This window comes from Lonchura striata, chromosome 18, assembly GCF_050655825.1.
Source record: "Lonchura striata isolate lonStrDom1 chromosome 18, ASM5065582v1, whole genome shotgun sequence".
Classification (NCBI taxonomy): Eukaryota; Metazoa; Chordata; class Aves; order Passeriformes; family Estrildidae; genus Lonchura; species Lonchura striata.
In genome coordinates, this window is record NC_140720.1 from 5,413,069 (window position 1) to 5,438,947 (window position 25,879).

The following is a 25,879-nucleotide window of genomic DNA, read 5'->3' on the forward strand; positions in this document are numbered from 1 at the left end:
AAAATTTGTTACAGCATCTATGAACTACTTCCTTCAATATTCCATCCCAGCTGATTTGTCTCGTCTCCATTTTACTGTTCCCATCTTTTACTGGTGCGTTTCGTGGTGCAGCTCTTACACATCTGTAGATTTTGGCCAGCAGCAGAGGTATTTAATCACTTTCAAATAAAGTCCCTGTTGGACTAACACACAGCTTTACTTCATTCCCTTAATTCTGCTTTACCTGGAGCCTGTTCCAGTTCTTTGGTCTCTTTTAAAGGAAAAACAGCTTGTGAAACCAGTAAGTGAAGTTGCTGACTTGGCAGCTTTCTCTCATAAATACTCCATTCACATGAGCTTTCTTCATGACAAGATGCCAAGTGTTTCTCCTCCAGAGCTGCAGTTTCACTCTCAAATTGAACAGCCTATAAAAACTACAGGTCAGAGTCAGGGAAAGACTTACCTACTCCAAAGCCTTTGTTTTCTTGGATGAATGCCTCCACTCGCTTATGATGGCACCAGACTTCTGTGAATTAAGAAATACTTAACTTGGAACAACACTGTTAAAATTGCCCTCACAGAAAGCCTCCTGTATTCTCAGAGGCAAAACCAGATTTCTGGTTTGGGGGATTGAATGGTTTAGGAGTTTTGTTTTGTTGATTAGATAAATAATCTGAACAGTTCAAATAATGGGCAACTGCTTCATTCCAGGTAGGGAATCTTTACCCCACCCCTCAAAATTCAAGGGTTACATTCAAGACACGCTCCAAGCAATGTACACTGACTGTTAACAATTAATTTACAACTTTGAATATAGTATTTAATGCACTGAATTAAATATTCAAATCATATTAGGTTCCAGGTTGGGGTTCACAAACCTGTTGTGATCACCAAGTACCAAACATCATTACAACCTGCCAGGCACACACTGAAAGGCCAGGTCGGGAGAACCCAGACAATGTTAAGAGACAAGAAGACAATGCCCAACAGCAGCCTGAGGTCCAGTTTGCAGAGCCCAGCTGGCACAACCTGCATTTCAGGATCTGAATCCTAACATGGAAAAAGGTTTCCAGTGTCTGCCATTCCAGTCACTACCTAGCCAAGCAATCCAATTCCTGACTTGTTCCACAGTACCTGGAGCATCCATCCTCTGCAGGCCCAGAGAAACAGGATTTAAACTGACACTTATCTAAACTTTATTCCATATAAACCAAATACTTTGTAAAATTTCTGAAAAATTAAACCACTTGCATGTTAAAACCATACAAATCTTAGTTCTGTAACTGACAACACAAGCGATGCCTCATTTTCACTTCTGTAAATTAGTTCTGCACACAGTAAAGCACAACTTAAACTCATCTCAGGTATTCAAGTCCTACCCGAGAAAGGAGAATGAAAGTTATTATAATCTGGCTAAAAGCCTGGAAAATTATGGAGATGCCTTAAATAGAACTGTAACAAGCTGGCAGAGAACACATCTGAATTTTAAGCCATGCAGAAGAGAGTTTATAGAGGTGCTTGCCTGAGGTGTCCGCATGTGGAGGGTCTGGACACACATCATGGCAGATTTTGTATTACTGAACTTCATGTACAAAAGCTGATTTCAAATAAAACATTTAATGAAAAACAATGGTTCATTTAAACAGCTGAACTTGTTTGGGGTGGTTTTTTTTGGGGAAGGAGGGTTTTCTTTTGTTTTTACATCTACTGTACCGTTCAAGTTCTTTTTAACCAGCTTACATGGCATCTGCAAAGGTACAAACAGAAAAGGCATCTTTATAAATAGAAAACAAGGGGATTTTTTCAGCTTTTATTATAAACTGACATGACATACAAAGTTTACTGAACAGAAGTAATTTCATTACTATTTTTGGGGGGATCACCAACTTTTTGTGCAAACAATGCTAGCCTTCTTTTAAGCATTAAGAGCATAACTGCTTAAGAAATGACATAAGCAATAATTCTAGAACTACATCTCCCCTAAAATAATCTATTTTTTACATATGTGCACAGCTTTAGCAAATTAAAGCCAGAGAGAAATGCGTGATGTACTATCCAGAGGCATAATTAGAGTTTGCTAAAACTCGAGAGCTGGCAATTCAAGGAGTTTGTAATGAAAAGCTGCAGTTTCCCTCTTTCCTATTTTGTACACAAAATCAGTGACTAAGAACTTAATACTGGATGACAAATCACATCCACACCATTAGTTAAATAGTCTCACAGTTAAACACATCTTAAGGACCATCAAAATCAGTATTTACATTTTATAAATTTCTGAAGACACCATTAGAAAGCTTATATACCCCTTCAACAAATAGGGAACTGCATCTCATGGTGATGGAATGAAATAAAAAACAAAAAATACCTGTATTTACAGCAGCATTGTTCCTTTATAAATAAAGAATATGAAAAATGAAATATTTTAAGGATAATAAAAAATTGAGGTGATGTCACTCAACCACAGTGCTTGCTGGAATAAAACCCTTCGGTGCTGATACTGTACCAGTAGTGAAACCACTTTCCATTGGAAAAAATCTGTAAACGTATGCATAAAATGTGTTAACAGCAGTGCAAAACTGCTCAAATATAGTTTAGTCAGCATCTTAGTATCTGTATTGAATACAATACATCACAGAATACTTACATAAGAAGTGCAACACATTTTCTGGTCCAATTTTACAGTGCATTTTTCCCTCAAGAGTGGCATCTCGAAAGCCAAAGCTAAACCCACGGCCTGGCCTTGCAGTCTGTGCTGAGGCGAGAACTTCGCGGGAAGTTGGCGGCGCAGCGCCTGCAGACGGACACGAGGCTCCAGCCTTAGCATGGCACCCCAGGATGGGCCACCCCAGGCACAAGGGGCTGCACCCAAATCCTCTCTGTAGCTGTGTAAATGTGTAATAAAAATATAAAGGAGCTAAATGTTCAAGTTTAAAATGGTACACTGGGCGATCAATACATCAGAATTATCCACGAAACCCAAACTGCTGGTTAAACCTCAAAAAGCCAAGGTGGTACTTCACTGTGTCTGGAACGTGAAAAGCCAAGATCTTTCCAAACAGGCACAAGACAAAGGAAGTGCTAAGTTTGCCAACTTTGATAATTTTTAGTGTAAAAAAAAATTGATTTGTAATTTATGATCAATTGATAAATGATTTCAAATACAAGGATCAAGGTTAAACTGTAAATAGTCAGACATTATTTTCACAAAAAGCTAACTGGAGAATTTCTAAATAAGAAAAGCAGAAACTGTATCCCAATCCCCTTTCCCAATGTTTCACAACTTCATGGTAGGAAAAACAGCCAGATACAGATGCAAAAATCTTAATATAAAAACGGTTTTACATATACTTAAATTATGTAAATTCCATAAAGTTCTCAAGACACTAATTACTAAAATTACAAAAAGATTTTTATATTGCTCTTCATGCTCAAACTCTTAGAATATTGTCATCACATCACCAAAACCAATATACATGTAGTACTTGCATAAGTAACTGAATAAAAACCCTGTTTAAACAATATCCTTGTTGAAATCATTTATTTCCATCCAACAGTGCCTGTTTGGAATCTCTGTATTTCTGTGTGTAATTCTTTATAGAGCTCATGCACCCTAGAATGTCGCTTCAATGTTTGTCCGTTGAATGACAATTGATTTTAGACTTCAGAGCTTCTGCTTCTTGCTCTGTTTCGTGACTCCTGAGATGCTTTCCATTTCTGAAATCCTCTCTCTCATGGTATTTTCACTGTATCCATTTGCTGTCCCACTTTGTTCCTCGGAAGATTCCTCGTCCGTCGGGGACGCCGATTCTCCTTTCTCCAACTTCTGCTGCATCTCTCGGAGCCTGGCCACAGCTTTGTCTATGGACATGATGCTGATGAGGTTAAAGTCATGCATGCTGACCAGGTGGAGCATAAAGTTTCGACACAAGTTCTTCTTAATGATTTTTTGTCCATAATTTTCAACAAACAGCATACAGGCATGATTCATTTGATTGTCAGCAATAAACCTGTCAAACAAGAAAGCCATCACTATGCAAGCAGAATATTTTCAAAAACAAAAAGATACTCTACAACTTGATTTATCAATGTAACTGCAGAGAGCAGTTATTACACAGTTCAGTATTTTTTCTTTTCAAAGCCCAAATGCTACTACGCACAAGAATTTCTTTAAAAGCTTAAACTCTCAAAAGCTTATTACAAATTATCCTTTAATGACCCTTTCCTAAACAAATGAGCCAAATGAATTTTAAGTATTTAATGAATTGCAATGCAAAATGGTCAACCAACTGTATACATATATACAAATGTATCTAATTTATTTGTATCAAAACTAAGCACAGTAACGTACCCGTGCTTCATAACATGAAGATTCCATAATTTCATCACTTCTTTCTCTCCTTCGTTAACATCAGAAAATTCTTCAATTTGCTGGAGATTGGGAGGAAGGATAGGAAAAGAAACACACCCATCAGAACTGCATATCTACTGCCAAGTAGTGAGAACATACCCAAAATTCAACTTAAACACAAAAATATATTATATATAGAAAATTCAGGCTCTGCAGTCAAAAAAGTTAGAAAAATGTCTTTTGATGATAAATTATATTCTGTATAGCTCAAACTGTGTGCTCGTGATTCCAGCATCTCCTCTTTGAAGGAGAAAAGCAGCCACAAACAAGGAAAATTTGTTTGAACACAAGAGAACTGAACTGTGTAAACTGAACGCACACTTGAAAAAACAAGCTTTGATTCCAAGAATTTGCATCAACTGTAGTTCAGCAAAATTTTCTGCTCCTAAAATGCAGAATTTTCACAACATATGCCCAAAAACAACTTTTAAAAACCACAATCCACTTAAAAGTAACTTTGTACAAACAGGATAATTACAGTGATGGTTTTCTCCCGAAGCCATTCCGGATCCTTCTCATCCTCACTGTCCACCTCCATCTCCTGGGGGCGGAGGGGCAGGCAGGTGTCGCTGTGGAAGTAGAGCCGGTTGTGGCCGCTGCTGTACGTCCGCTGCTGCTCCACCTCGCCGTCCTCCGACTCCAGGAACTCCGACATGCTCGCTTTCGTGCGCTTCGGCCTGCCAAAGGAGAAGTCACTGCTGTCACAGCACATCACAGATGCAAATACTGAGATCTGTCACTCATTAATACCCATTATTTTAGGCTCTAGCTTGGGAGTGGGGAAATCTCCAGCAATTAAATAATCCTGATCCAACTCTCCAACTACACTTTTTGGGGAAGAAAAGTTCTAGGGTAAGTTCTAGGGCTCTATTTAAAGAGGGCTACACAGTTACAAAGAAATAGCTCAACTGGAAAGATACAGAAAAATAATGGGTGATGTTATCCTCCTTCAGTTTACATTTTATTTAGTCATACAAGTGAAATATAGCACTGTATATATGCACCTGCAGATTCACAAATCCCCAGGTAACACAAATCTGGTTTACTGGCCAAAAATTCTTTACAGAAAGTGTGGTTGGGCATTGGAATGGGCTGTTCAGGAAAGTGGTGGAGTCACTAGCCCTGGAGGTATTTAAAAAAGATTGAATGTGGCACTTGGTGTCATGGGTTAGTTGATAAGGTGGTGTTAGCTCATAGGCTGGACTTGATCTCCAAGGTCTTTTCCAGCCTAGCTGATTCTGTGAGCCACACACAGAGCTTGTTTGCCAGCTCCCCACCTGCACACCAGGATGTGTGTGATTGGAGTTCTTTTGACGGGCCCGTTGCGGCTGAAGGCGAAGCCGGGCTGGCGATGGATGTCCTGGGGGTTCCCTGCGTAGGAGCCATCGTAGCACTCGTTGATGGACACGTCTATCCGAGCACCTTTTGGATGATACTGGAGCACAGTTGCAAATACTCAGCAGATAGTAATGACAGTGCATCAAGAGGTTTACAACAAGTAACCTTTAAATTCTGAATACCTTAAATACCACCTCTCAATAACCTGATATGGCTCTAAATTTCTTTTCACAACACCCAAATAATTTTTAACCTCTAGGAGCAAATTACACTAGAACTTCCTTCCTCTGTACTATTTTACTGTTTTGTTTAAAACTGCTCAAAACTAATTATAAAATTAAGCTAAGTATCTGCAAAAGACTGCTAGCAAGAACATTTCTAAGTTTCCTAGAGCTTCAAGAAACTTCTAACCAAATACAATTATATTGCCTTCTACATCAAAGAACAGATTGATGCAAAAGCAGTAGCTACATTTAGAATTCAGCCTCCAGTAGTCAGCATTATTTAATATATATATGTATTTAAACAAAGAAAGACAATACTTCTCCATATAACACACAAACATTCACAGAAAGCAGCTTCTAACCTGTAGATACAGCCCTACAATTTACTGAGCTGGAAACAGGATCCCTGCATGTGTAATATCTGTGACAGACTGTACAGAGTTTCATAGTGCTGAACTACAAAATGTTTACTTACAACATAATTAAAGATAAATCTGCTGTGGCAGAGTTTAAGATGTTTGAGTAAACTATAGAGTTTCCGACAGTTCAGCGTGCACCAGGGGCAGTGCAAGTCATCGCGGGCCTCGGTCTGCTGCCTCGTGTTATTGTTGTAAAGGAACTGATGCAAACAAAGGAACAGGCAGAGCAGAATTAGCACCAAATGAGTTTCATTCATAAACTTCCAACCCCCAAAACCAAGCTGGATGTCATTACAGGAGACCTCCACAGCAACAGTTAGATCTTGGGCACACTGTATGAGCTCAGTGTACTGAAACACTGGTATTGCAAGAATTTTTTTTCCCATTGGAGACCAACCTGTCCCCCTCCAGAAGTCTAACAAGGAATGTCCTTTGTCTTTCAGAACGTCACATGTGCCCCCAGGAAGATTAGTTTTCTGGAATACTTCCATAAAGAGGAGTCTGTGGAATAGCTTTCAGTCTGTGATTCTGAGACTCTTTAAAGGCATCCATGAAAATGGCAAATGGAAATTTCCACCCAGCTCCCAAGCAAACATTTTAATTCCACACAATATTTAGATTCTAGTTTTTCCCTTCAATGATTATTTTCAATACCTGGTAAAATATTCGCAACTTCTGTCGAGGTTCATTTAAAACATCTCTCTCTTTTCTTGTTTGAAGGTCTGTAGGCAAAGATTCTTTCACAGCTGAAAAAAAACCACATGTAGACACACATTTTTTGGTGCACAGGAACAGACAAACATTGTTTCTTACCCAACTATGGAAGTTGTGAGAAGTCCTGAGAAGGGCAGTGCTGCTGAAGGAAACAGGCTACTTGAATGCCCTTTGATATAAGTAGCTCCTACCAGCAACAAGGAAGTCTGGATGCTCAGCTTCCTTCACAAACCTACAGGCAAACCCACTTCTAACACAAGATTATCTCAAGTGTTGAAGAATCATTCAGAGAACTTAAAACTGGTCAGGTAAAAAGCAACATTTTTCTTACTCCATTTAAGCAGTGAATTCTTTGTATATAGCTGAAAGCTGGGAAATAAAAGCCATCCCTGCTTTCAGATTGCTGCATTCAAACACATCACTTAAATTCGATTTCAGAAGTTCCACAAGTCTCTTAACAGGCAGTAGAAATGTAAGTAAACTCACAAAATATTTAACTGCAACTTTTACCCTTGAACATTGTTTGTATGTGTAATGGCGCTAAACAACTGCTTAGTTGCTTCTGAGTTCTTCCATACACTTTATAACTGTATTTGATTTCATACAATTAACAAGAAACCCCACATAACTAAGCAGGTTTATAAATCTGCCCTCAAGAGAACCAAAGTAATGACCTTACTTGCTTCTAAATGGTGATAAAGATGGGAAAGCAAGGCTCAGTTCTACTGACCTAACTTTTAGAAGATGCACTTATTTTAAATGCAATATTTTATTTTCTGTCTGTATGAAAAAGAGAGGAAGCCTTACACTTTAGCCTGCACCACATCAGAGAAATCCCAATTCCATGGCTCAGTTACTTTCCGAACTTTGTAATTACAGCTAAGTTTGAGCTGCCATATTTAGAAAGTCTTTGATGTCTTTATTCCACTGGTCTGCCTTGGTAAATATGCCAAAGTAAAATGACAACACCAAATTTATGCACCATTGGGAAAGATGTACTGGATCTTTATCCAAATCTCTGATAAAAGTTTTGTAGTTTTGCACTCTCATGGTACTCAGACACTGCAAACAGCACAGCAAAATAATCTACAATGCTGCACATTACACTACATTACATTTGTGTATAAGAGATGGCTGTACTATTTGGGAAGGTTGCTCTGGCTGTAACTCTATCAATTTAGCTTTTCTGATGGAAGAAAAAATGGGTTCCAGGTTACACTGGCAATGCAGTCTTGCCATATTCCTATTGCCTCTCTGCTTGTTACAGTAAACTACCACACACCTTCTGGAGTTAGTCAACTCAACTCTTATTTCTTTTGCAAGTCTGAGCATAAAACCTGCCTAACAAATTACAATATAGGTCTCCAAGAAGCTCTAAAATACAAAGAAGTAAAGAGAAAGCAGAACAATTTCTACAGCTAAAGTTCAAGGACCTCCCACATTCTGTTGGAATTACTTCATGCTTGTGTGCACTGTCAGCCTAATGGAAGAAACCCAAGTGTCTTCAATCCCTAGCTCAGGTAAAATACTCAATTCAGGGAACAGGTATTAGTCTTATTTAAATATTCTTGTACTCTCTCCATAGAGAAAGATGCCTGTAAGGTTGCCTGAGGATGTTAGGGGTCATTCTAGACATTGGCTTCTGCACAGGTAGGGTGAAATTCTTCTTGCTCTCCCTTTTTTATCACTTTAAAGCTCTAAAAGCAGCACAAAGAATCACCACTCTTAGAAAGTCTCACCATTAAGTTTCTTGACATTTACTGCATAAAAACCATGCTTGGAAAAGCAGTGCTTTACTCATAATAGTAATTTCCTTGCTGTCACTACTCTATCCCCAAAACATCACCAAACTCAGACTGAAATGCCATTTTGGACAAGTTCTCCAAAGCACTATCAACTCTTCACTAGTGGTGCCTCACTGCACACCCCAGAGACTAAGTCTGGGGACAGAACCACTGCACTCCAAATAATCACTTCTACAATAGGGACCTAGAAGATTCCTTACTCTCAGTGTCCCAGTCTAGTTACAAGCTTGGAAATGCTGATTACTTTAAAGTGAACTGGGTGCCAATCCAGAGTCTAGGTGTGTTCATAGGCGTTGAAACAACAGGTGCAGCCTGTTGTTCTCTGTACAGCTTAAGTTTTCCAGATATCCTTGAGCTTTACTTGCCAACACAAGGTTCTAATATAAAGTCACAAACAATTGGGAGTGAGACAAAGTAAAGATGGCATCTGGGCCAATTTTCCTTCTAGTTTCTTTACTGACCATGAAGCCATACATAGAATATCCCTTTGGCCAGTCTGGGTCAGCTAATCCCAGCTGTGTCTCCTCCCAGCCCCTTGTGTCCCCTGGCCTCTTTGTTTGTGGGGTGGTGTGAGAAGCTGCAAAGTCCTTGACTTAATCTAAATATTACTTAGCAACAACTAAAGCATCACTGTTATCAACATTATTCTCATCCTAATCCCAAAACACAGCACTAAAGCACTGAGAAGAAAATTAACTCTATTCCACCTGAAAGTAGGGCACCTATAAATCCAGAAACTTACAGAACACTAATGGGAGTGAGTATGGCAAACCAGACAATCCCAGAAATCTTAGTGATGGATTTTCCCCAATATATTTCACAGCAGGATTTGTGAGAACTGTATATAATCACTTCAATATTGTCCTGATGTATACCTTTTAACCTTAAAAACATTACAAAATATGGGATACAACAAAGCCGTTTTGCTTTTTCCTGCTGAGGATAACCTGAAGCAGCTGCACTAGTGATCCCTAAGCACAAAAGGGTTTAGCAGATGATTATTCAGCAGCAACACCAAAGTCTGCTTACCTATAGTCTGAGTAGGTTTAACAGAATTGGGCTTGTTTTCTTGAGGGAGGCTTTCAGAATTTCGTGTTGCAAGAGGCTTAGCTATAGGAGCTGTAGACTTATCATTTGTGTCTCCTGTCCAACGAAGAGTAAACTGAAGTGTAGGTCCCTGAGAAAATGTTTCAAATGGAGGCAACCTCTGGAGAATGGGGAAAATAAAAAAAAACCCACCAGCAGAATAAGTCTCTTCACAAAAATAATAAAATATTCACAGAATGTAGACTGATGTAATTTCTTTTAATGCAGGTAAAGGCTGGTCAGGATAGTTGAGCTTATAAACTGTACTTTTACTATAGAATTTGGATAATCTCTGCTTTCTTCATAATTATATAATCATGTTGAGACACAGATACTTTGCAACCATATGGAATCTTCATGTTCTTCTCTCCAATCACTTACAACTCATACTCTCCCAGGACATGTGAGCATGACTACGTAAGTACATGCAATCACTGCATCACTGAGTGTTGACTCACCTCAGTCAACAACTTCTCCCTTCTCAATCCTTCCTCCTCCAGTGATCCTCTTCATCACTACATTTTATCAGCATTCTCTTAAGCTATGTACATAAGATCACACCTCTATGGGTTCCTCTTTCTGACCCATAAATATTCTGCAGATTGCTCCTTTTTGGTTTGTCCAACTTGTTAGAAAAGCATTTAAACTGCTTGATTTCTAGGTCAGGAATTCAGAAGTCACTGCCATACTTACAGTAGTTGACATCTGCTTGTATTAATGAGCCAGTGTCACCAATGCTTTCTAAACTGAGGGCTAAAATAAAATGTATGTCCATGCATTCCCAAAAATAATTATTTCCTGTGAAGACAGGTTTCTTGGCCACTAAAACAATTCATACCTTCCCATCCAGAATAGTTTCCCATGTTGCTCTTTTCTTGCTAATGGGACACTCTTCCATTTCCTGCATGGCCACTTCATATTCCCCATCCAGAAGTTGCAAGCGTCTGTCAAGAAAAAATATATATTATGTGTAAAGAAAGTACTTTTATTGTTTGTCTATTAAAATACACTGTTGCAGAGCAATTAAATTTCCATAAACCTAAAGACATATTTTAAGGCAAATTTCTTTGACTAGGTCTAAATCTTAGGCAAACATCACTCATAACGAAGAAAAATATTAAAGACTAAACCAAAAATAAATACATTTTTATACATTATTTGGTTCTGCTGCAAATCAGTCTCATTTATACAACAACATGCCTGAGAATGTCCTTGCTTATCATCACTACAAAACGATCTAATGGTTTGTATGTTGTTTAGCATATTGAAGTTATCCAGTGGAATTAATAGAAAATAACAAAATACTGTTAAGACTTCTAAGAAGATACAGATTAGAAAAGAACTTTTCTTCAAAATCCAAACTCTTCTCAAAATATACTTCTAAAACCCTATTTGGATAAATAACTAAAATATACTTCTAAAACCCTATTTGGATAAATAACTATTTTGTCAAAATTAGTTGGAGCTGGTTTAAGCATCTTTTTCTTCAAGCTCCATTTTTATTGATAAAGAAATCATGTAAATACCTACCTCTACCTAGGACCAGCATTTGCCATGGAAAGAACTCTTATCTTCATGTACTGTAATTTGGCTGTTGGTACTATGATCCTTTGCAGCACAAACAACCAAAATGTCCACCCAGGAAATGGTCTGGTTCTTATCTTTTTAACTGGATCTAGTGTGCTCTAAGCTATTGACACCAGAGTTCACCCCACTCCACCTTCTTTGAAATACATTAAGTAATATAATGATAATAAATAATTCAACTACATGACAGAGGATGCCTGTTATAATTTTAACTACTTGCTTGATTGTCCTGTAGTAATGGAGAACTGATGTCTTCTGTAACTGTCAGCAGAAGGAGACCTCTGACTACTCTGGGCATGGGAGAAATTATGGCACTCAACAGAGTGTAAGCAGTAAGGATATTTCAGAGATCTTTTCTTTGTTTAACTTTTTAATTATGCTATCACTGATCTTTAACAGAATAGAGAAATTACATCTGTCAAAAACTGGCAAGGAACAGACAAACAAATGCAAATTACCAGGACAATATTCAAGTTCATAGATGGGAATTATTTACAGTAATCACTGAACAGGTCTTAGTATAAAATGTGTTATGAAACCTGTAGGTTGTTTTAAAAAAACATAACAAGCCTAAATTCTTATAGTGAATAACAACTAAAATGCAGCCAAAGACAAACTACACTGTAACAAAGAACACATTAAGCTTATTACCAAATTTCTAATATTATGATGATTAAAAATTAATAGAATGATTAATAGAGCTATATTTGTTTTTACAATATTACCTGTTTTTATCAAATACAGTCATTTGTGCTACAAATGTCTTTTCCCCATCTTCACGATTTGAAGAGTTTCTTTTTCTTCTAGCTGGAAGTTCCTCATTGACATCTGCACAAAAGAAATAAGGTATTCAATCATTACATAAGCACAGATTCAAAAGATCCAACAGTCTCTATGCACTCACAAATATAACTGGCTACTGACTGCGTCAGATGTGCCATACAATAGAGAAGGACAATGCAATAAAAGCACTTAGCTTAACAGTAATCATATTTTAGGTGTGTTCTCATGTATCTATAATTTCATTGTATTATTCTGTCAGCATAAAGAATTTGGGATTTGATCTTCCTCCTCTTGTGGCTATAAAATAGTGAGAAATAAAAGTTTTTCATTCTACATGTACTCTCCAATGCTGTAACATTTGTGTTGTAACACTTCTCAACAGGATTAAGAAAATAACTTTCAAAAATATGTTATTGAGGTATTTTTCTATTGGCTTGTTACTTAGTTTTGCTGAGAAACACTGATAACACCCACAGTGAGTCAGCAGTGACCAGTGTTGGTGGAGGAATAATGACAGTCTCAGTGACTACAGGGCTCTCTTGCACTGTTCATCCGCTAGCAGTGTTGCCTCACACCTTCAGCATCACATTAGTAAAAATGGTGTTAAATTTACACAAAACCAGAAGCACAATTTCTAGCTACCAGCTGAATTTCATCCCCACCTCAAAAGAGACTGCAAACAAACAAAAGCTCAATCACTCTGTTATTACTGGCCCTTGTCACAGTGTGACCCACGCTGCTCATCCAGACAACTCCACACGTGCCCACAAGATAAACCTTGCAAAGGCAGATTTCAAGGTTGAAGTTACCAATGTTTTCATTAGTTTCCCCATTGATCAGTCCATTAAATTCTCTCCTTCCTGGGCGAGTGACTCTGAATAACAATGAGTAAGACTTCACCATATGGCTGTTGCTTGGTTCAAACTCATTACTGGAGACTGCAAGTGATGGGAAGTTGCCTGGTTTAATTTGGCTGAGGTCTGGGTTTAAAGGCACCTGCTTTTTACCTGTAGGAACCTGTCTTATTGGACAACTGACATCCTGCAGCAAAACAAGAAAGATAAGGTTCAGGTTTTTAGACTTCAAAGTAAAGACATTAAGTATTTAAATCGATGCCACTTCTAAACTGCATTTGTTCTGCCAACTTTTGAAAATAAGCCTCATAATAAGTCTTTTAACAGATATAAATAAAAAAATCTGGAACAATCCCAGATTATAAATGCAAACCCAGATATTTTTAAGTGTAAATAAAACTGGCATTGTATAACCCCTTCTGGCAGCAGCCATCTTTCTCTATGTGAATAAAATAACACTAACATGAGGCACTTAAAAATATTGTAGAACGGTCATTAATACTGATTTAATTCTGTTTACCTGGAGAAATTAAATGTTTTGGTTATATTTTTTTTTTCAAGGGCTTTCTAGCTTCTCCTTGCAATATTTCAAAGTGCATTTTGTGCTATCTCTGAGATAAAGAACCACTTACCTATGATTTATTATATTCAGTTACCTCTCAAAGAGATCATTGAACATTGTGTAGAATTGGGAAAACAAGACAAGACAGCCTAAATATGAAACTTGCAGCAAAAACATTTGGAATAACCACTAGCACCTCCTGATCTCGCTACCTTTATCCATACTAAAATAATTAACAAAATTGGCTAGAAACAGTATTAATTCATAAAAACCTGTCAAATCAGCCTAGCATTAGGGAAGAACACGCAGCTCTGACTGCAAATCTTCCCCCTTCTGCTTAAAACCTAAAGCCTCCCTTAGTCTTGTAGTTGGGGAATTAATCTGCCAACTGATGTGAAGTAAGTACAGCTAAAACTGCAAGCAAATTCAAAGATGCTTTAAAAATAAATATAAAATTGTTTATGATTCACAGTAGCTGAAATAACCAGAAAATGCAGAGAAAGAGATGAGTTGGCTGATGACTGAGGAATTCAAAACAATTACAATTCGTTCCTTTTTACTCCTAAACTCTGAAAGGCACAGGCTACTTTATGATTTTGTGATTGTCTGGTTTCCTTAAACCTCTGGACATCACAAGGGAATGAATATTTTAATGATGTGACACACGAAAACTGATGTAAAACCAGAAGTGGTGGAAATACACAATGAGTGGATGTGATTTACAAGCTGAATTCCATCACCAAAGCTGAACATTTTTTAAACTCATTTATCATAAAGCAGTGCAAAATCTAATTAAAAACAACTCGAATACATTAGTTCTTAAATTTAAAGGCTAATTTCAACAGAAGCATCACTATATGGCAGTGTTACTTAGATATTCTAGAAGCAGCTAAACATTTTGCTTTAATGTGTATTAATAATTTGTCCCATCATTTTTACCTTTCGTTTCTTGTGGCAAACTTTCACCAGCAGTACTTCCAGAGTTACAGAATTTTGTTCATTCTCTGAGTTTTGTGATGGCTTATCTAAATAGAAAAGTATTTTAAGTTCTGAAAAAGCGAAGATCTATTCAATTGTATCAATCCATCTGTAATTACTTTTTATCCACAGGCACATCCCAGGTACAACGACCACATTCTTGGTTTCAACTCTCCCCAAACTTACTACAAATTTCCACTTGAGAATATATCCTAATCATTTTCGTATTAGCTGATTTAAAGGCATAGCTGATCTCTAAAGTTTAAAAGAACAAGCTTGTTACACCTTTTTATAACGGAGAAAAATGTTATGGTTAGATTTAAGGACAGTTAGAATACACTTATTACAGATGAGTTGAATTATTTTTCCCAGTTTTTTTCTTTACAGCTTGCAAACCTAAACTTGGGCTTAAGATCCAGATGCTATCAGATAGGAAAACAAAACAAAATTACACTACCCCCGCCTTAACCATTATGCAAGGCTAAATAAATGCACAATAGCTGTGAAAGGATTCTCAAATAAACTTGAAAAAAAGTCTTAGAAAATAAGACTTTGTTTCAGAGACTGCACAATAAATTTCCTAGAGCCTGGAATCTTCAAGGCAGCTGCTGCCACTGGTGTGATCAGCAATGGCAACCAAAAAAATAGAAATATAATTTTATTTTAATGGAAAAACACCTTTTATTCCCAGAGCAATAGAACTCTTCATTCTGGTTGAGGAATTCCAATATTCTGATATTGAGAGGCAAATCCCTATGTGCTTGGAAGACACCATGGAATGACTTCAGGTCACTAAAATACGATTTCCATGGCTTTTATAATTGTTGACATAGCCTTTCTTTCATTTCTAAACTCAGCTTGACAATTTTTTTTCTTACACTTGTATTTTAAAGTAGAAACCACTGAATCTTCCAACTATTTAAGGGCTGTGGGTTTTTTTAAAGCTGCTTCAAACACCAGACACATTCCCAGAAAAATCACATTCTTTGAGAGAGAATCACTTTCCTCAAGGTCTATTTCCGTTTGAATGGATGATGGCTTGAAGTATTTCTCAAAATCGCTGTTTTGACTAAAACCCCAAGGCTTATCTTCTTAACATCACAATTAAACTCCAGCATTTCTAAAGCACTACTGAATTATAACTAATGAGACAGGCTGAACAAGTAAATGAAAACCCACATCCAAACAGCGGAGAGTAAAAACATTCAAATATTCCCCTCACAGATCTCTACTAATTTCAAAGGTGTTATACAAATTAACAGGGGAATGAATGAATTGGCAAACATACCATTTTTATGGAAGAACCCAGTAAATGTAAGTTGCAAATGAGCAGACAAGCTAAACAGGAAAAAAAAAAAAAAAAAAGGAAATGTTAGAACAAATAAGTGTTTTCTTCCCACAGCAACCACTTCACTGATGTATAGTACAGAACTCTAATGATTCAGTCCATCTTTTTAACTTAGAAACTGCCTGGATACAGTAGTTGCAGGTAATGCAGAACTGAACACCAGTTTTCTCTTTACAGACTTATTCTGTGTACTCTATGACTTGATACATTTAAAAAAATGTAAACACTGCAGTAGAAGAATATTGACTGAAGACAGGAGATCTTGCCTTCACAAGCAGGCAAACACATTTGTTGGACAGTCATCAGCTACAGAATTTTGGTGGAAGCTTTCTAGAATTCCACCCTAAACCACAGGCTTGGTAGCTTAAAAGAAAACCAAATCAAAAAGTATTTTAAACCCGGTAATGAGAATGTTTACAAGGGGGAACCTGCACCTTTAGAAATAAAGAGATATCAGTTTAATCAAGTCCAAATAATTTGTAACTTACACAATCAAAATAATAATTGTATCTGTTTCACAGCCTAGACTATTCTGCTGACCATAGACCCATCTTATTTCAAATTGTAAAATTCAGGGCATATTTCTGTTTAAAACAGGTATTCATAAATCTAGAGTTAAAAGGACCTCAAAACCACCCAGTATTTTTGAAATACACATTGAATGCAATATACCCCACTAGACAAAACTTTGTGCACCTTCTCTTCTCAGGTAGATACAAGGAGACACTCCACACTTGTTTTTAAACACAAACATTCCCAGGAACTCTGAGAGGACCAGAAGTGCTTAACAGCTCAAGCATTTAAAGGACTCTTATCTACACCAACTTGCATCATTAATCCATGTTACTTTTCCACACTAAAGCACATTTCTTACAGTTTTTAAAGCACAAAAACAACATACACAAATGAATATTCTACATGGTTTCAGCAAAGCAACTAACCACAATATGGATCAAAATATAATTAAGAAAAATAATACATAGTAAATCCATAAGACCTCTTAGAACACAAAATTTTTAAGTTTGTTTCAGACTACACTGTATATGTCACAGCTGCCTCTGAAGTAGTCTAATGATTTGCAAACACTGTGGAAAAGAACAGGTTAAAAATAGCATGTATACAACAATATAAACTACAAGTAATAAAATTTCATATTTTCCCAAATCCACCTCTTTTTTACTTTTAATTCCAACACACACAGATTACTTACTGACACAAATGACACTTAAAGTTAAGCCAAATACCTGTTTGAGATTCTATACACATTTTCAGAGATGCCACAACAAATACTGAAAGTTTATCCCAATACTGTTTTTCTCCAAGTTATGTGACCAGCATGCATACACATATTTTAAGATTCTGGAAGCAACATTTTCAACAGCAACTACCTTGCTTCAAGTGACGACTCTATCACTTCCTTACACTTTATCAGTCAAAAGGATTTTTGATTCACAGCTCATGCATGTACTCATTTGTACCCCCACACATAAATATGCAGCGGGACAGTACCTGTGAGATTCTTGTTCTCCCTTCATTTTCTCTACTTTTGATAACATGTCATCTACTTTGAAAGTTTTCCTGTGAGGAAAAAGCAAAAACAATAGTTTTACACAGCCACTATATCCACAACTTACAGCATGAAAATGTATTCAGCCTGAGCTTTCACTTGATTTTCCATGTAAAACTGTCTATATATATACCATTTTAGCCTTCTCTTCAGAAAACCCCTTTTAGACACACACATACTTTTTAAGACATAGTATCATGCCTGTGTAATAAGGGACACAACTGCTCCTCAAGTAGTATCAAAAATAATACAAGGAATTAAACCCAGACCTTGCAACAGTAATTCTACTGCTCATAAGAAGTTTCATTTAACAGCAACATATTGAAACCTTTGCAATGAACATGTTTAACTACATTACAGTTTTGTCAAAGAAAATCATTCTGTTTTACTGACACTTATACATACCAGGAATTGACATGTCAGCACCTCAGTCATTACTATTTTAATCTTGATCATAATAATGAAATTCACTTAAAACCTTACAAGACTAAATTAAAACCTCAAACTCTTATTTCTCCACACATTTCTATTAAATGGACACAATGCAAAGAGCAATGAAATTGGAAGCGACCTTTGGAGCCCACTCACAGGAAACAGGGGACAATGACAACAATGTCATAGAGAATAATCACTTCAAATCTTTCCTCTCTCTAATTCTGACATCAGTCTGTTCACGCTCATATGTTCAGCCTGTTCTACCATACATACAATTTTATGTTCACTCACAAGCAGAAGTTATTCAACATGTTACAGAACAGTCATTCCATTTTTCATTAAAGGCAAGTTAACATTTGGATCGAGATGCCCACAAAATCGCACTTGATTACAGTGACAATGCAAGAGTGAGAGGGCACCTTTCTTTCACGTTTATACCTTAGAAAAATAGGGTAAGAAGAACAAAAATGGTTGCCAAACTGGATTTCTTGCAGAGGGAACAACACCACGCTCTGGGAAAGTGGGAAGCATTTGTCTACAGAAATACCCTGACTGAAGAAACACTGATGTCACTCTGCAGTCAGCACGTACTGCTCATGAATGATTGAGTTACACATCACATGGGGACTAAACAGCAACACTGGGCAACAAAAACTACGGGGCTGCACTCAGATAACAAAGAGACAAACAATTATAATTTGTGTAGTAAACAATCACTGAGTCAAAGCTCTACTCAGCCCAAGAGTCACACATATGAGACTAAAGAAGTGACTCACCTACACGAAAACGTGGGATTATTAAAATGAACATTGCAGTGCTCAAATTTAAAGCAGGAGAAGTTAAGAACAGAGTAATTTATTAGAAGTTTCAGATTCTAAGGTAAAAATGTCTCTGGGTGCACTTTGCTCCACTCATCAAAATCAGCCACTGTTCTGCAGAACAGCAAGTTTAGAGGGCTTTCTCCAGACTGAGGAATTGCTTAAAACAGATTTAGACCAAAGTTATGTCAGGAGCAGAATACGAGCCAAAAAACAGCTAAGAGACAAACATGATCCCAGAATGGGGGAAAGTTAACAATCTTTCATAGAATACACTAACATCTGACCCAACATACTCAGTATGTGACCATTATTGATCCAAAAAGAACAGTGGCACAGCCTTTGTTAAATCCAGACTCAGGTTAGTCAAAACAAAAGAGCCCTCTTAAAAAAAAAGAAATCTTTCCAAGAAACTAAAAATAGCAACTAATAAATTTTTTTTCCCTTTGAAGTTAACTTGTAAGAGCAGAAATTCCTTTAAAATGAATTACTATTTATGTTACCATGTTCCCACGCAAAACAGGCAAAATCAAGTTTTTATAATAACCGTCCCTCACACTCAGGATTTTCAAGACAGCATTTACTTGTGTAACAATTATGTGCATCTTGTGCATTCCTTTCTCCACCCACTCTTATTCCAGACAAGAAAAGTAATAATTAGCAAAGTATTAGAAGTCACATCATAGCATGCTATTATTTTGCCAATAAATAATATAATTATTCCTTTATCCAAGTACTGTATGTGAAGTAATTTAATTAAGTTAGTAACTTCTTTCCAATACCATCATTTAGTCTAATATACTAACAACTGAAGACAGACCCAGAGACACAAAGTCCAGTTCAGGTCTCCATTAAATATTAGCTGACCAAAGCTCATCACCTCTCCAATAAGCAGCAATTTCAATACCTGTTTAGCCCAGGTTGACACATGCCCATTAACTATTCCCTATAACCATTTTCAGATGTTCTAAGAATTCTAGGTTTTCTAAACACTTTCTCAGTATTAAACATGTGGAGCAATGTCAATACATAATTTCCTGGTAAAAATGCAGTAATAGTTCCCTACCTCCAAGTGATAAATTTGCCTGGCATTTTTCTCAGACTATCAAAGAGCTGGAGGTAAAAGATGTGGAGTCATATTTACTATTCTTTAAGTAAGGTCTATTAAGTTCAGAGATTAGTTCCATATATTTTACTTATTATACTGTTTACTGAAATGGCAATCAAAAATATCAGCAATTTAACAATGGCAACATTTAGGAGTTCTAGGGGAATAAATTAATGTACATGTATAGTTCACATAAGCAGGCTAACAGTGATGCAGTTCCAGAAAAGACTTCTTTGCAAAGAGAACCTTACTAACACTTTCACTGTACAGAAACCAGAACATGTATTTTTCTTAACATAAACATCAGGATGATCTTCTCAACTTCAGATATTTTTTCTCTTTAAAGTCACTTTTTCATTAAAACAACAAGATCATAGACCTTAACTACTTGTGTTGAATGAAGAATAGTGATTCAGGTCTTGTGCATATCTGCAAGTATTTACCAGCACCGATCAGCAAACAAGGATCCTGCTAATTCCCTAAGGAAGTGCAGTTAAGACTCTTTTGCCAATCTCTAAGTCCAAACTACCTTTAAATTGCAGCTTCTGTGGTTTTAAGTAGGCTGAAAGAGAAGGGCCACAGTACTAAGTGAGTATGGAAAGGGCACAGGAAACCCGGAGGAACAGACTTCACAATTACTTTCTGTCTTTTTCACTTTCAACTATGCTCATTCACTTCTGTTGCATTATTGTGTTTTTATAAAGAAAACATACTGATACGTTTTATTTAATCTTCCTAAACCTAATTAAAAGCATGATTTCAATTAGTCAGCATCAACAGAACTATTGAAAGAAACAGCTGTAATCTGTCTGTTACTAGAACACCTCCCCAGTTAAATCACAGCTCTAAAACTAAGTGTTAAGGGAACTGATAAAAATCAGTATGTTTCAAACAGAAATCAAGCCTTACCTGTGCAGCTGAATCAACTGGAATTTGGAACAGTGGATAACAGTGCACAGGCAAAGAATTGTCTCTTACTTCCCAGCAAGTACGGCAGATATCCAACAGAACATTTTCAGGTAACATACACATTTCAATCAAGAATGAATCAATCAAAGTTATAAGCAAGACCTTCCTTGGTCTAGTACAATTCCAGTTGGAAAAACCAAACAAAACTGAACCACAAAAAACAAAACAGCCTGAAAATCATTTCTTAACATTTTGTTCTGACTCACTTTAAAATAAGCAAAAAATTTTGTTTTGATAACTTTTAAAAGAAAAAGTAAGCTGCAACTTCAAGTTTAAAAAAATAAATAAATCTGGTCTGCCCTAAGTACCTGAAATAGTATGTTATGGATTCAGTTTTAAGAAAAAGTTATATTGTGGCATTAAAACTCATAAGAGGAACATTAAACAATATCCAAGAGATTCAATAATGCCATAAACAGCTCCTTTAATTAAAAATATGCAAATTCTACTGATCAATAGATCACCCAAATATTATGTCCCTTAGACATAAATATGAAGTTTAAATAGAATTGTCTGCATAATCGCATCTTGTTGCATGTTTGCTGTACTTAAATCCCACGGTGACTGTTTCTAAGCGATAAGAACTTTGGTGCTAAAATATTTTAAAGTAAATGTTTAGGTTACAAAAGAAGTCTAAACTCTAACAAAGGATTTTCAATGATGGGGAAGTAACTGGAAGGATCTTGTGATTCTGCTAATAAATAATGTACACTGCACTTGTCCCTCTGCAGTGTTTCTGTGTTTTCAGGTCCACTGACAAGCAGCTGAAGAACCTCACATGACAGGAATTACTATTTTCCAGTATCAAAACTGAAGCCCATCTCTCAGGTGTATAAAGTTCAAAGAATTTGCTGGAGTTCTTCTAAAATACTATAAAAATATCTACTTTATTTTCCAGCTTTTAAAATAACTACAGAAATAATTACTGGATTCTTTCAAGACTAGTTAAGAAAGCCAATAGTTCTGTATTTGGGTTTTGTTTTTTTCAAAAACATCTGGTTAGGTTACAGTTTAAAATAGTGTTTCATATGATTATGATTAAGCACCATCGATTACATGAGCTGGGATGTAATACAGTTTTGTTTTTTAATAAGTTCTCCTCCAAAATACAAAACAAACACGGGAGAATTAGTTAGGATTCTGCAGATAGTTCTTCACATTTGAATACTCCCAGTATCCACAGGAGTCACATGGATGAAGCTACACATACACGTAACATTGCAAAAAACCTCTTAGGTCTCAGAAATCAACTGTACACTGAAGTATGCATTTTAAAGTTCTTCAAAAAGAAAACAGGAGGTTACCCTCCACTGCTTTTTGGACTTCTGCTACTTGGTGAACATTTTAGGATTACTTTACAAAAACAATTTTACCTTTTGATATTTGTTCGGGAGTTTCTGTGGGACATGTAAGTGAGAGTTCTGTGCAAAAATATTGGCTGCAGGGGGGAAAAAATAGAAAATGGTTATGATTGAATTAAAATTTTCTACAAGTGCAAAGTAAAGGAGTGATAAAACCAATTACTCACTGCTATTAGATTCCGGGTACGTAGAAATCTGTATATCTGTGTTGGTTCTAAGAAAAAGGAACACATGTTACCCAATGCAACTTATACCTCCAGAAAGACAGTCTTATAATGATAAAAAGTATCTTAGTTTGGCAATTACTTTGAAACAATTACCACAAAAGGCATTAAGTGAAGCATCACAATATTCCAAATAATTCCAAGTTATCACATTCAAGGTTACAACACAAAGCAACTTCTTACTTAAGGTGCCACAAATCAGGGGTCACAACTCAACTCCGACTGCTCTGCTTCCCACAAAATGTGTTTCTTACAGACTTTGTATCATTAAAGGGCAGAAAAAATACCTCAACATATCACAACCTATAGTCATAGAGATAAGTTTTCTTCATGAAGTTAATGAACACATCTGCTAGGATACCAAAAGAGCACAATAAATTTACACAGTCAGACAATTTGGATTCTGATTGCTTTACACTTCTGGCAAGTACCAAGGTCACTTGCAGCAGGTACTGAAACAAGAACAGGGACTGTCAGCTGACTATGATCCATTATGGATCATTCTAAGGTGGGAAATTAATGTTGTTTTTAGTACAGCAGCTACTGTTTTCAAGTGCAAAAGGAGAAAAGATAATTCAGTGTTCACAAAATGGACACTAAAGCACAGCATCATCTCAAACAGGTCTGAGAACCAATGTTCAAATGATCAAGACTTGCCTACAAACAAGAGAAGGATCTTCAGTTTAGTTTTAACCAAATAAATCAGGACAGGAAGGGTTTTGTCTGGATCAGGTTATTTCTAACAAGAATTCCAAACTAAACTCAAATACTCCCTATTTAAACTGAAATAAAAGCCAACTCCACTAAGTAACATCAGGAAAAAACTTATAAATTACTTAATATACATCAAGTGGAGAGAAAAAAGAGAACAGACAATGTATTGATGACCATGCTAAGGCTAGTAACACTGCCTCCATCTCCAACATAAAGAAAATAAAAATTATTTTTAAAGAAATAAAAAATTTTCATATGACTACAAAACATTTATTTCAAATAGCTGGAAACCTTATTTTGTGGAATTCTGAAATTAGAAGTAGAAAAGGACAGCTTCTTATGTCCTTTACCCCTTTTTAAAGCTATAACTCAGCCTTATTTCTACAGTTATGAATGCAAGACCCCATAGAACACATTAAGTAAAGATATGCATTACTCTTAGAGAAGCAAATCTTAAAATGATCACAGTAATTCCTTTTAGAAGCCTGAAGAAAGACAGTGAAAATCTGCTTAATGCAAATTATCACAATAAAATCTGTATTTTTCAAATCAAGATAAAATAAATGAAGATATGTACACTTTGCCATGAAGTGAAAATACAGAGTAGTTGCAACTTTGAAAAAGACATCCTATGTTTTTCATTCTCAAAAACCCCATGACATAATTATAATTTCTAATGTATGAAAACATCAAGTTAACATTCACAAGGATGTAATTTAATTTAAAGGCAATACATTGCTGCTTCAACATTAGTTTTCCCAAGTGGAAAAATTCTGAAGCACACTCTTCAACCTGCAGAGACATACGTCTTACAAGTCTGTATTACTCAGCAAAAGCTTAAAATAAATATTTTATCTTTTCCTAGCATATGACCTTGAAAAGGGACAAAAACACTCAGGAAGAATGCAATTCAGTACTACACGTGTCAGGATTTTTTTGATCCAGTATTTACTTACTGCAGTTTTCCCATGATATTTGCACTACAGGGTTAACATAGTATGTATTTATGTATATCTACAGTGTAGCTTCCTCCTGATCCCCACCTGTGCTTCCCTTGTCTGACACACTGAGCCAGGAGCAGAAGAATTTTTTCCACCTCAGCCACTGAGAAAAAGCTCTTAAAACTCAAGTCTGTGACTTGACCCATTTGCAGCACAGCATTTACTGAATACAGAGTGTTGTTAAAAAGACTGAGACTTAAACGGCCATGCTTTATTCCAGACTACACCAAAAACTCCAACACTGTCACCGTCTACAGTAAGTATGACCACTGACAGCACCAATCCCAAAACAGGATCATGTCTTCAAGTAGGGCATTAAAAAGTCCCTTCAAATCCTGGCAGCTGCACAGAAATCTTTTAGTGCAACTTAAGTTTACTGATCCACAGTGCATTTAAACCAGATTTCAACAAACAACTTTCTAGTGAATTCAGGAGGATTCTCCTCCTATGTGGAACTGCCATAGGGGGGATGCCAGGGTCGCAAAGGTCGATTTCCAATACAAAACCTCGACTAAGTGAAAATTATTGCCAAACAAAGACAAACCAAGTACAGTGAACTCTTAATTGCGTCCTGCCCCTGAAAGGGGCTCGAACGGCAGAGGCCAAAGAGGAAAGGGCTCCCTCGCCTCTCCCTGCCCAGAGCCTCCAGGGGCTGCGGGAGGAGGGAAGGGAGCCAGCCGCCCCGAAAGCGTGATGGGAAGTGGGACTGAGAACCAAGTTGATGGCTGGGCGCGGGCACACACGGCACACACACCCGCGCCCTCCGCCCCGCGGGCCCCAGGCGCCTCTCGCCGCCCTGCCGCACACCGGCCCCGCTCCCCGCGCTTCCGCCCGGGACCCGCCGGCCCCCGCCTCCCCCGGCCCCGCTCCCTCCCTCCATCCCCCGACCGTGTTTACCCCCGGAAGCCCCTGCTCCCCACAGCCCTCCCCTCCTCCTCCCGCCCTTTCCGCGGCGGCTCGGGCCGGTCCCGCCGGCTCGGCCCCCACTTCCTCCGGCGACCCGGTGCTCACTCTCGAAGGCCTGAAGAAAGAGGTCGTGGTCGGCCTGGATCTGCTCCATCTTCGGCTTCTTCACGGGGGGCAGCGCCGCTGCCGCCGCCGCCGCTGCCGAGGAGGCCGAGGAGCCGCCCGAGTACCCACTGCCTCCGCCGCCGCCGCCGCCGCCCGCGGCACCGCCGGATTTGCCACCGGGAGCCGCCGCCGCGGCGGAGCCCCCGAACCCGCCGCCTCCTCCGCCGCCGCCTCCTCCTCCGGCGGCGCCGCCAGCGGAGCCCGAGCTGGGCCCCGCTCCTCCACCGTGCTTCTGAGGAGCCATAGGAATGGCCCCGGGCGGGCCCCGGCGGGACGGAGACCGAGCGGGGCGGGCAGGGCCGGCCGGGGCGGGTGCGTGAGGCGGGGGGGGGACGCGCCGCGCTCCAACTCCGCCAAGTCTCCTCCGCCCCGCTCCCCTCAGCGCCGCGGCCGCCGAGCCCGACCGCCGCCGCGCGCCCGCCCCCCGCGCGCGCCCATTGGCTGCGGGGATGGCGCCGCGCCGCCCCATTGGCCGCCGCCGGCCCCGCCCCCGCGTGACGCGAGGATGGTTCTGGAAGCGTTTGGT

The 25,879-nt window shown here is 38.1% G+C and overlaps 1 protein-coding gene across 1 annotated transcript; it reads right to left on the reverse strand.

Annotated features, from left to right (window-relative positions):
- Positions 1-1,773: 1,773 nt before the first annotated feature.
- On the reverse strand, positions 1,774-25,767 carry SUZ12 (SUZ12 polycomb repressive complex 2 subunit). The gene is made up of 16 exons (XM_021537756.4): positions 25,294-25,767; positions 22,511-22,557; positions 22,356-22,420; positions 17,595-17,663; positions 16,026-16,075; positions 14,699-14,784; positions 13,153-13,384; positions 12,286-12,388; positions 10,812-10,917; positions 9,917-10,094; positions 7,023-7,114; positions 6,425-6,568; positions 5,665-5,822; positions 4,866-5,064; positions 4,328-4,407; positions 1,774-3,986 (listed from the first exon to the last, which is right to left on the reverse strand). The coding sequence occupies exons 1-16, from the start codon at positions 25,595-25,597 to the stop codon at positions 3,641-3,643; spliced, it is 2,259 nt and encodes a 752-aa protein (XP_021393431.3). The 5' UTR covers positions 25,598-25,767; the 3' UTR covers positions 1,774-3,640.
- Positions 25,768-25,879: the final 112 nt, after the last annotated feature.

Coding starts and splice junctions, on each gene's coding strand:
- SUZ12 (XM_021537756.4), bottom strand. CDS start 25,597: ATGGCTCCTCAGAAGCACGGTGGAGGAGCGGGGCCCAGCTCGGGCTCC. Junction 10,095..10,811: donor AAACTATTCTGGATGGGAAG/GTATGAATTGTT, acceptor CCCATTCTCCAG/AGGTTGCCTCCATTTGAAAC. Junction 5,823..6,424: donor GATTTATCTTTAATTATGTT/GTAAGTAAACAT, acceptor ACTGTGCTCCAG/TATCATCCAAAAGGTGCTCG.